The sequence below is a fragment of the Balaenoptera physalus genome, assembly GCF_965194825.1.
Source record: "Balaenoptera physalus genome assembly, chromosome: 19".
NCBI classification, from domain to species: domain Eukaryota; kingdom Metazoa; phylum Chordata; class Mammalia; order Artiodactyla; family Balaenopteridae; genus Balaenoptera; species Balaenoptera physalus.
In genome coordinates, this window is record NC_138900.1 from 32,598,416 (window position 1) to 32,612,367 (window position 13,952).

Here is a 13,952-nt window from a genome sequence, read left to right on the forward strand (position 1 = left end):
CACATGAGACCTAAGCCCAGTTAGAGAGAAAGCATCCAGAGAGGATAGTTAACGAGTACCCCTGGGGGAGGGGACGGCCAGGGTTCCCTGAGCCAGCATCTGGCCTCATGGCCCTTAGTGGAGAGCCCTTCCCCAGGACTCTGTGGACATGAACCTTGGCCCCACTGCCTGGCATGGAGGAACTCAGACCATGAGGCCTGCCAACTGCTACACCAGGGTCCCCCTGAGAACCCATTTTTAAAATTAGATTCTAAGACCCCGCCCGACAAGCACTTGACTCCGAATCCCTCCAGCTATGCTCTGCAGCGTGGCCCTCCTGTCAGCCCCACAGGCCTGGCTGAATCAGCCTGGCAGGCTGGGCCGAGCGCTCGGTTTCAAGCCTATACACTTTGAAATCTGAGAGGCCTGTTCCAGAGGAGGACTGGGAAACCTACATTTTCAACAGCTCCCTCGCCCAGATAACCTCAGAAAAGTTTGACAACTGAATCAGGGTATTAATAGTAAAGTGAAAAGACACCAGACAGGAAACCAAGAGGGCAGAGGTCCTGCCCTGGCTCTGCTTCTAACGCTTTGTCCGTTCAGACAACTCCTTCCCCTCTCTGAGCCTCAATTTCCCCATCTACACAATAGGAGGCTTGGACTCTGTTGTCTGTGGCATCCCCTTCAATCCCAATATTCTATGATTCCGTCAAACACCTTTAAATACAGACTTCCCAGTTCAAAGGTGACAAGGAACCAGAACAAACCTGCAGATTCAGAAAGCCAAGCACATCGTTCGTAAGATCACAAACGGCCAAAACCCAAGGTGTAATCAAAGTCCCATGGACCCCTGAGTCTGCCCACAGACCACAGGCCACCACCTGCCATCTGAGAGTCCCTCCCTCACCTGCAGGACAAGGCTGATAGCCATGGCTTTGTAGGAATAGGGGGCAGAGGAAACTCCAAAAAACGTGAACAAGGCCACCATCAAGGTCACCATGTTGGTCATGAGCTCCAGCTTCAGTGCCACCCATCGCGTGGAAGACAGAAACCTCAGCAGGTAGTTATTCTGCGCAACCGTCAGCCTTTTAAACCTGAGAAGGAAAGGACAACCTGAAAGCCACATGTGTTTGTCTAACCCAGGGTTTCCCGAGGTGGACACTGGTTGCTTCCTCCAGCATCCAGCTCCCCACTCTCATCAAAGAGCCAATAAAGAAAATTGGGGGGATTCCTTCCTACCCCTTTCTCAACCATGGAGTTCACCTGACCGTGGTCTCTGACCGATTTAGTCCTATCAGCAGTTCTCTTCCCCTGGCCTTGATGATTGGTCCAGGATGGGCAAGTTACCGTAACTGGGCCAATGAGAGTGAATACACGCCCAGATTTGTGAGTGAGTGAAGGGGAGTGATCCCTTCCTTGTACGTATCCACCTTGTTTACTGCTGTATCCTGGTAGGTTCTCAGTGTTGACTGAACGAATGTGTCACTCCAGGATCCCCTTAGTCCTAGTGTCTGCACAGTCCTTGGGTCTCTCCAGTGCCACTGGGAGAGCTGGCACCATGGTTCATCCAATATTTCAGCCAACAGAGCACACACCATCTCACGTGCCCCAATTCTCCCAGGCTTCAAGACCACCTCAGATGCTGCCTCCTCCCCAAAGCCTTCCCTGATCCCCAGATGTGGGTCGTCGTTTTCTCCTCTGAACCCCCAGGGCACTTTACCTGTTCCTCTCCTATGCTGTCTTATCATATTCAACACTGTATTATTACAAAAACATACGTCTGTGTCTCCTGTCTCCCATTAGACAGTAAGCTTCTTGTAGTTCAGTGCAGACCATGTTTGACTGATCTTTACAAGTAGATAAGTTTATGTTACACAATTAAACTTCAGCAACAATCGTAGGATTTGTTTGTTTGTTGCAACAAACATTTAGAAGGCAAATCTGTGGGTGTGAATAGTGAAGAAAATTGTGTTATTTAGACACCCCTTGTTCTTTATTATTTTATTATTATTTAGATACCTGTTTGGGAGCGAAAGAAAAAAGAAAACCAATGCAGTAAGTGCTAACACAGTAACACATCTTACCATTAATTATATTGATATATGTATATAATAGCCACAGATCTTTAAGGTTGACAAGCATTTTTCATATCACTTATATTTTTTATTCTTATAAGCACCATCTTCCAGATGAGGTTCCGGAGGCTCGGAGAAACAAATGGGATAAAACAGAGTTCTCTCTGATTCTTCTGAAGATGATCCTATTTCCAGATGCTCTGTTTCCTGGCTTCCTGTGCCCCACCGCCCCCAGAGTCCCCATCACCCTCAGACAGCAGAGGGACTCACTTGCTGATGGAATCTTCAGTTTCTCCATAGACATGGATGGAGCTCAGGCCGTGCAGAGTGGTGGGAACTGTAGTTCTCCAGGCTCTTGAACGCATTGATGGCCCTCTTGAACATTCTGCATCGAGAATGGGAGTGAGTGACCCGGGCCATCTGCCTCTGGGACCCTCCAATTCTAGGTTGGTCCTAGACTCATACCCCAAGTCACAAACCTCATTCACAAGCGAAAAGAACCCACTCACCTAAAATAAACGAGGCAAACAATGAGTGTTACGACTCCCGTCAGCAGGACAGAGGGAGACGCCGCACTGACAATCATCAGGATGGTGGTCACCACCAGAATCAGGAGCAGGGACTGTTCAGCCACAGTGGGCAAGAACTGGTCCAGCTCATGCAAGTCCCCTGCAAAGCAGTTCAGGAGTCGGCCAGTTGGGGTGGCGTCAAAGAAACACATGGGGCAGCGGGACACCTGCAAGGACAAAAGCAGCCCAGGTCATGAGGCTGGCTGCAGGCCTTGCTTGGGGCTTGATGAAGACGCCAGGTACCCTCAGGCTGTGAAGAGGTACAGGGTGCAGCCTAAAGGGTATTCAGGGAAGGCAACATAGAGCAGTGGTTAAAAGCAGGGGCTCCAGAGTCAATTTGCCTGGACTCCAGGGCTGCCCCACTCTTCCACCTACTACTGTGGGCCTGTGGGCAAGTTACGTAACCCCTCTGAGTCTCAGTGTCCTCATTTGTAAAATGGGGATGACAACAATGCTTCAGAGTTGTGATGACGATTGCACAACTCTGCAAATACACTAAAATATACAATTTTAAAGGGTATATTATCGGGCTTCCCTGGTGGTGCAGCGGTTAAGAATCCACCCGCCAATGCAGGGGACATGGGTTTGAGCCCTGGTCCCGGAAGATCCCACATGCCGCGGGGCAACTAAGCCCGTGCACCACAACTACTGAGCCTGCGCTCTAGAGCCCGTGAGCCACAACTACTGAGCCTGCGTTCCACAACTACTGAAGCCCACATGCCTAGAGCCCGTGCTCTGCAACAAGAGAAGACACTGCAACGAGAAGCCCGCGCACCGCAACAAAGAGTGGCCCCCACTCGCCATGACTAGAGAAAGCCCATGCGCAGCAATGAAGACCCAGCTCAGCCAAAAATAAAATAAATTTAAAAAATAAATTTAAAAAAATAATAAAAGGGTATACTATTGTATATTATATATTATATTATTGTATATTAAAAACAAGTTAAAAGGGTAAATTTAATGGTATGTGAATTATATCCTGATAAAACTATTATTTTAAAAAGGAAGGAAAGGGTGGGAGGGAGGGAGACGCAAGAGGGAAGAGGTATGGGGATATATGTATATGGATAGCTGATTCACTTTGTTATAAAGCAGAAACTAACACACCACTGTAAAACAATTATACTCCAATAAAGATGTTTAAAAAAATAAATAAATAAAAACAAAAAAATAAATAAAAAGGAAGGAAACGATAATACATTAAAAGTCCTCAGAACAATACCTGCCTCCTGGTATTGGTATTAGTACTAACTCTTACATTTCTTTTCAACTCTTACTCTTACTTTTTTCTCAGTAAAAAAGACGGGACCATTTCACTCAGTATCACCAAAAATTAGTAGCAGCCATTCCACTGCAATTGCATAAGATGGAATCTTGGGTAGATTTTAACCATGACTGCCCCTTCTTGAAGGTGGCATCCCAACTTGACTTCTAAAAGCAATGGATGTGAGGTCTTTTGGAGATCAAAGAGCATTTCATATTAGAAAAGTTCTAACAAAACCATCTAGTTCATCCTCCTCATTTTACAGATGAGGAAACTGAAGCCCAGAGAAGGGGGAGCAGCTTAGTGACTTGCTCAAGGTCACCCAAGTAGTTAACGACAAAACCATGACAGGACCAGGCCTCCCAAGGCTTCCCTCACCCCCAGCACAGCCACGCTCTTCACTGGAGGCATTTCTTAAAGGGTCAAGGCATGGACCTGCTGACCACTGACCACTTTCATTTCCCCATGTATTTCTCACACAAAACAAAGAAACAAAGAAATGAATAGAAGTTAATAGTACCTAATAAAGCCAAAACTAAAGGAAGCAATGAAAGGAGAAGGGAGAGAGGAAGAAAATACATTTTGACTATTAATAAATTTTAATTATTTGAGTCATGAAGTGTCCCTTACTTACAGCAGCCCTCATGGCAAACACCTGGATCCTGCTGACCAAGTATAGCTCATTTGCCATCTAAGGTGGGGAGCAGCAAACTTCAGAGGGGCCGACTGTGAGCTTCCTTGTTTTCTTTTCCTGCCTCTAAATTGTCTTTAATTTTATCTGCAGAATTTTTTGTTAAATACATGAGCTAACTAAAGCAAAAAGAATTGTCACAATCACTGTGACAAATCAAAGACTAAAACAATCACCCTCTCTAGGACGCTGAGCATTCATGGGGAGCGGGGTGCAGGGAGAAGGGCTCGGAAGCAGAACTCAGCTCAGCTGTGGCGTGAAAGGAGTCTTTGTGAGAGCCCGTTCTCAAGAGGGATTAGAAGAAAATAGTGGGGACACGGGACAGGGGCTCTGGTTGCCTCCTTAAGTATCAAAATAATCTGGTCCTGTTTTTGTTTTTGCAGTTTGTTGATTTTGCAGTTGAGCCAATTTTTTCAGAGATTTGTCCTTTACTTGTGATTATTTAAAACTACAAAGGCAAATTTAAAATCAACAAAGCCATAAAAGGATGAGAAAAAGGAAAATGTTTTCAATATGAAATGTATTTTCTAATGAAAAAAACTTGAACATTTCTTAAAATTAAAATACAGAATATCTCTTTGAGGCCTGGGCACTAGATATTTCTAGAATCTGGGAATGTGGAGTCAGAAACTTAGAGACCAGCTAGCCGGTGCCACCACCACAGGCCAGGTGGTGAAGAGTGCCAGGCCTTGGGTAGAACTTCCCCTCTCCTGCCTTCTGGCTCCACCAAGCCAGTTGCTTTATCTGAGATGTGGGGAAATGCCCTGGCCTCACCCTTCTAAAATTAAAACACAATTTGCATTCAATCTACAAGGAATGATGGGTGGCTTCCTTGCCTCCTGAGATTCCTCTAGAAGCCCCCTCTCTACAGTTCTGAGCTCCAGCCTTCCTGAACTCCATGCAGCTCCCTGGAAATGCTCTGCTTCTGCTTACCTCTTAATCTTGAACTGGGGAAATCCCATGCATCCTCAGGGCTTAGCATAGAGGTCACTTCCTCCAAGAAGCCTTCTTGGACTCCTACCTTCCTTCCACCACCCCCAAGCTGGGGTTAGGTGCGTCATGTTCTTATGGCCCTGTGTGCTCCACCCCATGGGTAACTCTGCACACCATATTACAACAGCCTATTTTCTTGTCCCTCTCCCTCCTTAGACTATAAGGCCATGATGACCCAAACCATACCTGCATTGTTCATTTACCATTGTAAACCCAATGCCCACCCCAGAGCCTGGCACATAGTAATATTTGATAAGTGAGAGAGAGAAAGGATATTTCCAAGAGGTAGTGAAATACCATAGACAATTTGGTATTCTAACCATAACACACATTCTAACCATAACACTTGTGGGGTTTCAGTTTTCTCATATGTAAGATGAGGCTAAAATACTCACTTCAAAGGGAACTTAAGGAAATTATAAGCAACCCTTTATGTGACAGTGCTCAGCCAATGGAGGCCAGCATTGGTAGCTGAGGTTTGACCCCCCCAGCAAGGGACACTAAACTTTTACAATCATGCTTCCACTGGTAGGAGAGTTTCAATGCACCTATCTCATTCTCTGGCCTGCTCCCACCCAGCTAGTGACCCAGTGTACCCTTACAACTATATGACATCCAGCTTCTGGATGCCTAGGACTGGGCCCAATTCATTTCTAACTTTCAATACCTTTGCTCTCAAAAAAAATGTGTAATGAATTAATGGTCCGGATGCCTTGCAAAGTTTTAAATTTGAGCCACTCGAGGTCAAAGCTACCCCCATCCTGCCTCTGCCTCTGCACACGCTCAGCTGTTTCCCCACCAACACTCACTTCCTGGACGCTTCAGGCCTCCTGACCAGCACAGTTCATGCCCCACAGCCCTCAAATACTTGGATCTGTAGCCTGTACGTGCAATGTCTGGGACCCCGTTCAATGAGTGACATGGCCTGCTCTCTCATCCAGGAGGAAATGCCAGGGCCTCTGGAAGATGCAGGCAGGCAGAGGTTCTCACTCTGTTCCCCGGCACTTTTACCAGCATTTTCGTTGAGAAGCTCTTCTGGACAAGTGGTCTGGGCCTGACCTTCCACCTGTAGCTCTTCTGCTGCCTTTGCTATGCCCTGCAACACGCCCTGGGGAGAAAACACAAGCTGTGGATGCAGGGGGTGGTCCTCCGTGTTGGGTCAGGAGTGAGAGCCGGGTGGGGTGGAAATCCCCTGTATGGCTTCCCCGTGCATCTTCTGGATGAGCTGGGCAAATCGCCCCTTCTTCTGTATTAACTCACTGTGAATTCCTTTTTCACAGATTTTCCCGTCTTCTAACAAAATGATCTGGTCGCAAAACTCTAAATACTGAAGAGTCAGAAGAAATAAGGTCTTCAGTAAGCATACAAAAAGCTATTCAACTTCACTATTCAAAAGGAAAATGTAAATTTAAATCATGACAAGATATTTTATGCCACCAGTTTGGCAAAAACTTAAACACTGGACAACCCCAGGTGTTGGTAATGGCTGGGGTAAGCGGAACTCTTATAAAGTTCGGGGGGGGCGGGGAGGGGCTGTAGACTGGTACATCTACTTTGAAAGACAATTTGACAATATCTAGTAAAGTTAAAGATTTTTGAAGAATTATGAACCAATAATTCTACTCCTAAAACACTACCCTAAAAAAAGCCCTCTCAAACACGTGCGTAAAAACACGTGTAGAAGCATGTATGTTGAAGCATTTCTTGTAAATGTGAAAAATGGGAAACAACCTAAATGTCCATCCTGGAGAAATAAATTCTGGAATATTCAGATTTTGGAATACAATGCAAGTGAGAATGAAATAAAATTCCATGTATTCACATGGAAGTTCTTAAAAATATAAAGTTGAGTAGAAAAGCAAATTACCGAAGGACACAGAAAGGAAAATGTCAATTACATAAAGTTTTTAAATATGCGAAAGGACACTTGCTCACATCTGGAGATTCATATGTATGTTGTAAACGTGTGAAGACATACACGGGAACAATGAACAGCCGAGTGAGTGGGGCAGGAAGGAGGGAAGGGAGTGTAATTGAGGGCCGTCAACGTTGGACTGTGTCATCTGGGTGGTAGATACATGGGTTTTCATTAGATTATTTTCTAACCTTTTTTGATGTCTTAAATATTTTATACCAAAAAATAGTAAAGCCAGTGCTTCCCTGGTGGTGCAGTGGTTGAGAGTCTGCCTGCCGATGCAGGGGACACAGGTTCGAGCCCTGGTCTGGGAAGATCCCACATGCCGCGGAACAACTAGGCCCGTGCGCCACAACTACTGAGCCTGCGCGTCTGGAGCCTGTGCTCCACAACAAGAGGGGCCGCGACAGTGAGAGGCCCGCGCACCGCGATGAAGAGTGGCCCCCGCTCTCCGCAACTGGAGAAAGCCCTCGCACAGAAGCGAAGACCCAACACAGCCAAAAATTAATTAATTAATTAATTTTAAAAAAATAGTAAAGCCAAAATAGAAGACGAGGGAGAAATAATAATAGGGTCTCAAGGCCAAAACCAGGTATGAACATATCTAGGGAAAAGGACCTGTGAGAGGCAGCACCCAGCACAGCCACTGCGCTTGATGGAAGAATGTGAGACTTGGGGAATTCTTCTCTCAGGGAGTTTTTTCTTTTTTTCTGTAACTTCAAAAGCAGCGGCCACCCATACAATTTTGAAAATGAAGGAGACCTTAAAATTTGGTTTCAATTTCTACCAGCCTATCTTCTCCACGTGGAAAGCAGAGGAAATCAAGTTCTCCCTGACTTCGGGGTCTGTCTGAGATGAAGGGGTAGCTTCTGGGAGGCTGTTATTGATCACACTGAGATGGCAGGGGCTTGAGGAGCTACATTATCTGCCAATCACGGCCAGAGCCCTGGGAGGGTGGTCACCTGCAGCTGGTGGGTCACCAGGGTGACGGTCTTCCCCCTGAGCACCTTGTTAATGCACTCCTCAAAGGTGTGCTTCCCCACGTGGGTGTCCACGGCCGACAGGGGGTCGTCCAGCAGGTAAAACTCGCGGTCAGAGTAGACGGCTCGGGCCAGGCTGATCCTCTGCTCTGCCCCCCCGAGACGTTGAGGCCCCGCTCCCTGATCTGCAGACAGGCAGCCAAAGGCACTGTGTCTAGAGTGTGACCCAGCCAGGTGTGCTCCCACCAGCCAGGTGGGCAGGTGGACAGACTGAGCCCCCTCGATGCACACTCCTGGACACCTAATGATTTGGCACGCCTGGCATTTAAAAAATATTTTTCAAAATCTGCTTAGTAGGGGATGAAAAAACTGATTTTCAGTTAACTAAAATTCGTAATTCATAATTAGATACAATTTTTCTAAATCAATCAGCTTCTCAGAAGGTGTATCAAACTTTTAACAATTTAGTTTGTAAAGTAAATCACTTATTACCAAGAAACAGCACCTTCTTCCATCTTATCCATGTTTTAAATCTCCATTGACTGCAACCATCAACTGGGAGGACCACTGGCCTGGGATTGGGGTATTGCCCAAGACTGTTTGCACCATAGCTGCGGTGGTGGGCAGGCTCTGCTGTGGCTGCCCTGGGAAGGGCCACCTTCCATGACACCCGTCATGTCAGGAGACAAGGGCGCAAACCAGAATCACTGGGCAGAATGTCTGGGGTCCCCTAGCAGACTGGCACCCCAGGCAGCTACCGGCCGGCCCGTCCTTCAGCCGGGCTCTGAGGACGAGGCAGCCAAGGTCTAAGTCCTATCCCTGCTTTACCATGAACTCTGGAGACTCTGTAGAGAAGAAGCAGAGTTTAAAGAACAGCAGGGTGACCAGTTGTCACTGCTCCGCTTCCAGTTCACCATGTGACCATAGATAAGCTGCTTGACTTGGGCAAGGCTCAGTTTCCCTACTCACTCAGCAAAGACTGAATACATGCCTACTGTGTTCCTCTAATGAGAGCGTAACACCTACACTATGCCAGGCACAGTTCAAAGCATGTATGTATCAACTCACTTAAACCTCACATCATCCTGATGAGCTCAGTACTATTATTGATGCATTTTACAGACCAGACCTGGTTCTTCCTACTGAAAAGACGACCCTGAACAAGACAGCTGAGCTCTCTGCCCTCCAGGGTGAACACGCCCATCCTTAAAGGAAGGATAATAAAAGAACTGACCTCCTAGGGTCATCTGAGGCTTAACTAAGACAATACATTAGAGTTGCTAGAATAGTACCTTGAATGCAGTAAGATAATCTATCTATTATTAGATAACAAAATCAAGACAACAATATCGCTTTTATCCTACGGATGTCTTATGTGGAATAAAGGTGGCTACAGATGTGCAAGATGGAGAGTTATCAGGACAACGCAGTAGTCAGAACTGACACTGCCAGTGGTGGGGCCATGGTTGTCATTCCCACTGTCAAAGGAAGCGCTGCCAGAGAGGAGCAGGGCAGTGGGTGGGGCAAAGGGGGACGACGGGAAGCTTCTTATCTTCACAGGGTCTCCACTCTTGCTTCAGAAGGAGAAGTCTGAGGTCAGCTCCCACCCTTGTGGGGCAAGATAGCCTCTTTGTCAGCTCCCAAGGTCAGATGAGCCCCAACTTCCCTCCCTCGGTGTGGGAGGCTCTGAGGCTGCAGAGCCAGCTCGGGCTGCTGTGGGAAGGGAGAGCCGGGGTCCCTCCTCTACCTACCCAGGGAGGCAGGCTGGGGACCCCAGAACACCATGACAGAGGCTCTGTCACAACAGGGCTGGGGGACGCTCTCCTCCTGCTCACCTCCGTCGTGCCTCTGAAGGGCAGAATTTCCAGGTTGTGGTTCAGGGAGCAGCAGTGGAGCCCCTGGAAGTACCTGAGAAGGACAGGGAGCTAAAGAGACAAGTGGCCGGGCCGCAGGCCCTCCAGCCTTCCCAGGTTTGGAAGGGAAAGGCTTGCATTCCATGCTGAGAAATTTGGTCTTGATCCTCCATTTAATGGTAAACCACAGGAGGCTTTTTTCATTTCCTTCCTCCCTTCATTTCTTTTAATCCAGCACGTGCGCTTGGTAAATATTTGAACAGAACAAAAAGAAGAAAAGGTGAAAAGCGAGTCTCCCTCACATCTTTGACCCTTAGTTGCTTTCCTCGGAATCAGTCACTAATAGAGTTTCCTATGCACATATTCAGAAATAATCTAGTGATATATGTATACGTGCAGCAGATATAGGTTTATACCGGTTTTTTTTTTCTTTTTAAAATTTATTTAATTAATTAATTTACTTTTTTTTTAACATCTTTATTGGAGTATAATTGCTTTACAATGGTGTGTTAGTTTCTGCTTTATAACAAAGTGAATCAGTTATACATATACATATGTTCCCATATCTGGGATAGGGAAGGTGGGAGGGAGGGAGATGCAAGAGGTTTATACTGTTTTAATGACACTACAGTATTCCATTATATGGATGTGCCATAAGTTGTTTAACCAGTGCCTTAATGCTGGACATTTGGGTTGTTTCTAGTCTTTTGCTATCCTGAATAATTCGATGTGAACATTCTTGTACATGGGTCTTGGTGTTCATGGGTGACATAATCTATGCATTAAATATCTAGCTGTGGATTTTCTGAGTCAAAAGTTGGTGCATTTTTATTTTTGACAGATATTTCAAAACTGCTCTATGAGTCATATCGGTCTGAAAGCCGAGCAGCGACAAGATGAGAGCTGTCTTTTAGGACAACTGCCCTGGCGGCGGTGCACAGAGAGGAACAGAGAGGGCGAAGGCTAGAGACAGGGAGCCAAGGGCAGGGGCGGTGGGCACAGTTTAAGCAGGAGGTCACAGCCCAGAACTGGCAGTGGAGATGGAGAAGAGAAGGGAAATACAAGAGCTTTTTAGGAGGTGGAGTCGTCCAGGGTTGCTGACCAGTTAGATGTGGAAGGTATCAGAGGCGGAGGCGTCAGGCTCCTCGGGATGCACAGTTCAGTGATGCCGTTAAGCTTAACTGGGAATTTGAGAAGAGGAGCAGGCGGGGTGGGGGCGGGGTCATCAGGGTCCTCAGGAGTCGGCATTGGACCTGATGTTGAGGAGCCCGCAGGACAACTGGCTGGAGATAACCGATTTATACACCCGCATGTCTGTGCCCCTCAGCACTGTTACAAGGGGCACGTTGCAAAATCAAGCCAACAGTCGAAGGAGGCCAGAGTCCAGCAGAGCTGGAAGCACAGCTGCAGCAATCAGGGCACTTCCCTGGATCCTCCACTGACTAGACTTCACTCACGATTTCCAAGTGCGTGTCTCGAGCAGGTCCACCCCCGGGATCCTGGGAGGGAGAGGCCGCAAAGCGCAAGGAGGGGTGTGGGTGGGAGGCGGGCGGCCCGCTGGGCTGTGAATCCAATCTCCTTCCCTCTGTGTTGCACAACTTCATCACCCCATGTGTTTTACTTTTTGACTTAGGGGTTAGGAATTCATTAACGCAAAGTTTTAAAGTAACATTTTTGGAAGGGGAGGGTTATTTTGAGCCAGAATAGCATAAGAGTTAAGCCTGAAGTTTCTGAAAGCAACTGGGTTCAAATTCTGGCTCTGTCATATCCTAGCAGCTGAATGATTTTGGACAAATTATTTCACCTCTTGGGGCCTCACCTGACTTGCCTAGAAAATGGATATGGTAAGAATATTTCTTTCCTGGCGAGAAGGAAACACAGGGATGCATATAAGTGAGCACACAGCCAGAGTTAGCAGTTGTCAAGTCACTCTTAGCAGCGAGGGGTCCCTCCGCAAACCAGCCACACACCCCGACGTCCTGCCCTACCCCTCCCGGAAGCTTACCGGGCCTTGTCATACTGGCTTCCCGTGAGAATGTTTCCCCAAATGCTTCCCCCATGATCCAGGCCTGCGGGGGGACATGGGCCAGGCCTCCGTGCACCATCACAGAGCCCTCCAGCAAGTGCGTCTGCGGCGGAGTGAGTCTAGCCTAAGGACCGGGGCAACCAGGGCACAGACCCTGCCTGGCTCAGCAGACACAGTGCCCAGGGCCCCACTGTGCTCCGGGAGCCTGGGGGCTCTCCCATGTAAACGGGATCTTAACAGGGTCCTGCCAGGCCCACTGGTGAGGCTGAGGGAAAGCCTGAGGACGTGGGGCAGTATTTGGAGTGAAGCCAGACCTATTCCTGCTGTGACTGAATCCAAGGTTTGCACTGAAGTCACCCCATACTTTTTTTCTCTTATTTCCCCAGCCCCAATCCCTAGCAAGGAGTGCCTCCCTGATGTTTGCCATGAGATGGAAAGTTCCAGGCCATCTCTGTCTATCCCTGGATATCACAGAATTATTACTAGTTTGTTAGGTGTGATAATGTCATCATGGTTAGATGGGAAAACGCCCTTATTTTTTGGACATCATGATGAAGTATTTAGTGGGAAAAGTGTCATAATCTCTGTAATTTAAAATACTTCTACAAAGTATGTTTCTGCATAGATGTGGCAAATATGCAAACGCTATATCAACTCTTGAATCTCGGTGGTGGGTGTACGGGTCTTTACTGTAGTGTTCTTCCTGCTTTTCTGTATAATAAATTTAAAAGCACACATTAAAATAAGTCAAGGCCATAACCCTCATGCCCATGACCCCAGCAGAGGACCTCATCATCGTGTACTTCTTTCTCTTTCTTATCCTGTGCTCCCTACTTCTGATTTGAAGACAGGCTTTAATTTAATAAGAACAAAACTTTAAAATGACATCTTTTTGTTTTCCTTTATTGGAAGGAAAGTGATTGGTTCATTTGAAGAGGAAACTGACATGCCCCTGGCCATGTAGAAAGGCGGCCCTGAATGGAAGCCGCCAGGAAACATAGCTATGATGAGAAGCAGAGCTCTGACATCAGCTAGACCGGGTGTCAGCCCCAGCTCCCCCTCTCACCTGCTGGCGACCTTGGGCAAGTCACCTCTCTCAACCTCATTTACACGTATATAAACTGACCTTAATGTCTGTGCCTTCCTCATGGGGTTGCTTTCAGGTCGAAGGAAAACAATGGGAAGCTCTGAGCACAGGGCCTGGCATGCAAGTACTATTCAAACTATTTTTCCTGTTAAAAAAAAAGTGGAGTCTTTCTTCTCCCCAGCTGCAAAGAAGCTGGGGAAAGGCCATCACATGTGGAGCCAAACATATGAACCATCAGACTGATGTATTAGGAGAGAACTGCTATTGACAACATGGCCACTTTCCTAGTAGGCGATGAGTTTGGCTATGGACATTCAGAAGGAGGAGCTGAAGGAGAAGCACAGCAAAGGAAGGACACCAGCTAGTTTTCCCAACCCCTGGGAAGGAGGGACAATGGGCAAAGTAGGGAGGGGGAGGGAGAGAAGCCCCAGGACGGGGTGAGACTGAGGCTGAATATGGAAGTGCTGGCGAGACCCCGGTGGGGAGGGAGCCATACACATATTCCAGGGGTCGTGGCCGT

At 47.3% G+C, this 13,952-nt stretch overlaps 1 protein-coding gene across 1 annotated transcript in view; it reads right to left on the bottom strand.

The window, feature by feature from the left end:
- The window catches only part of ABCC11 (ATP binding cassette subfamily C member 11), a 60,152-nt gene that overhangs the window by 14,227 nt on the left and 31,973 nt on the right, over positions 1-13,952 (bottom strand). The window contains 12 exon segments of the mRNA XM_082436879.1: positions 887-1,073; positions 2,325-2,384; positions 2,386-2,439; positions 2,564-2,805; positions 4,522-4,578; positions 6,422-6,679; positions 6,764-6,898; positions 8,449-8,615; positions 8,618-8,651; positions 10,302-10,374; positions 12,325-12,376; positions 12,379-12,448. Coding sequence (XP_082293005.1) covers positions 887-1,073; positions 2,325-2,384; positions 2,386-2,439; positions 2,564-2,805; positions 4,522-4,578; positions 6,422-6,679; positions 6,764-6,898; positions 8,449-8,615; positions 8,618-8,651; positions 10,302-10,374; positions 12,325-12,376; positions 12,379-12,448 — 1,389 coding nt within the window.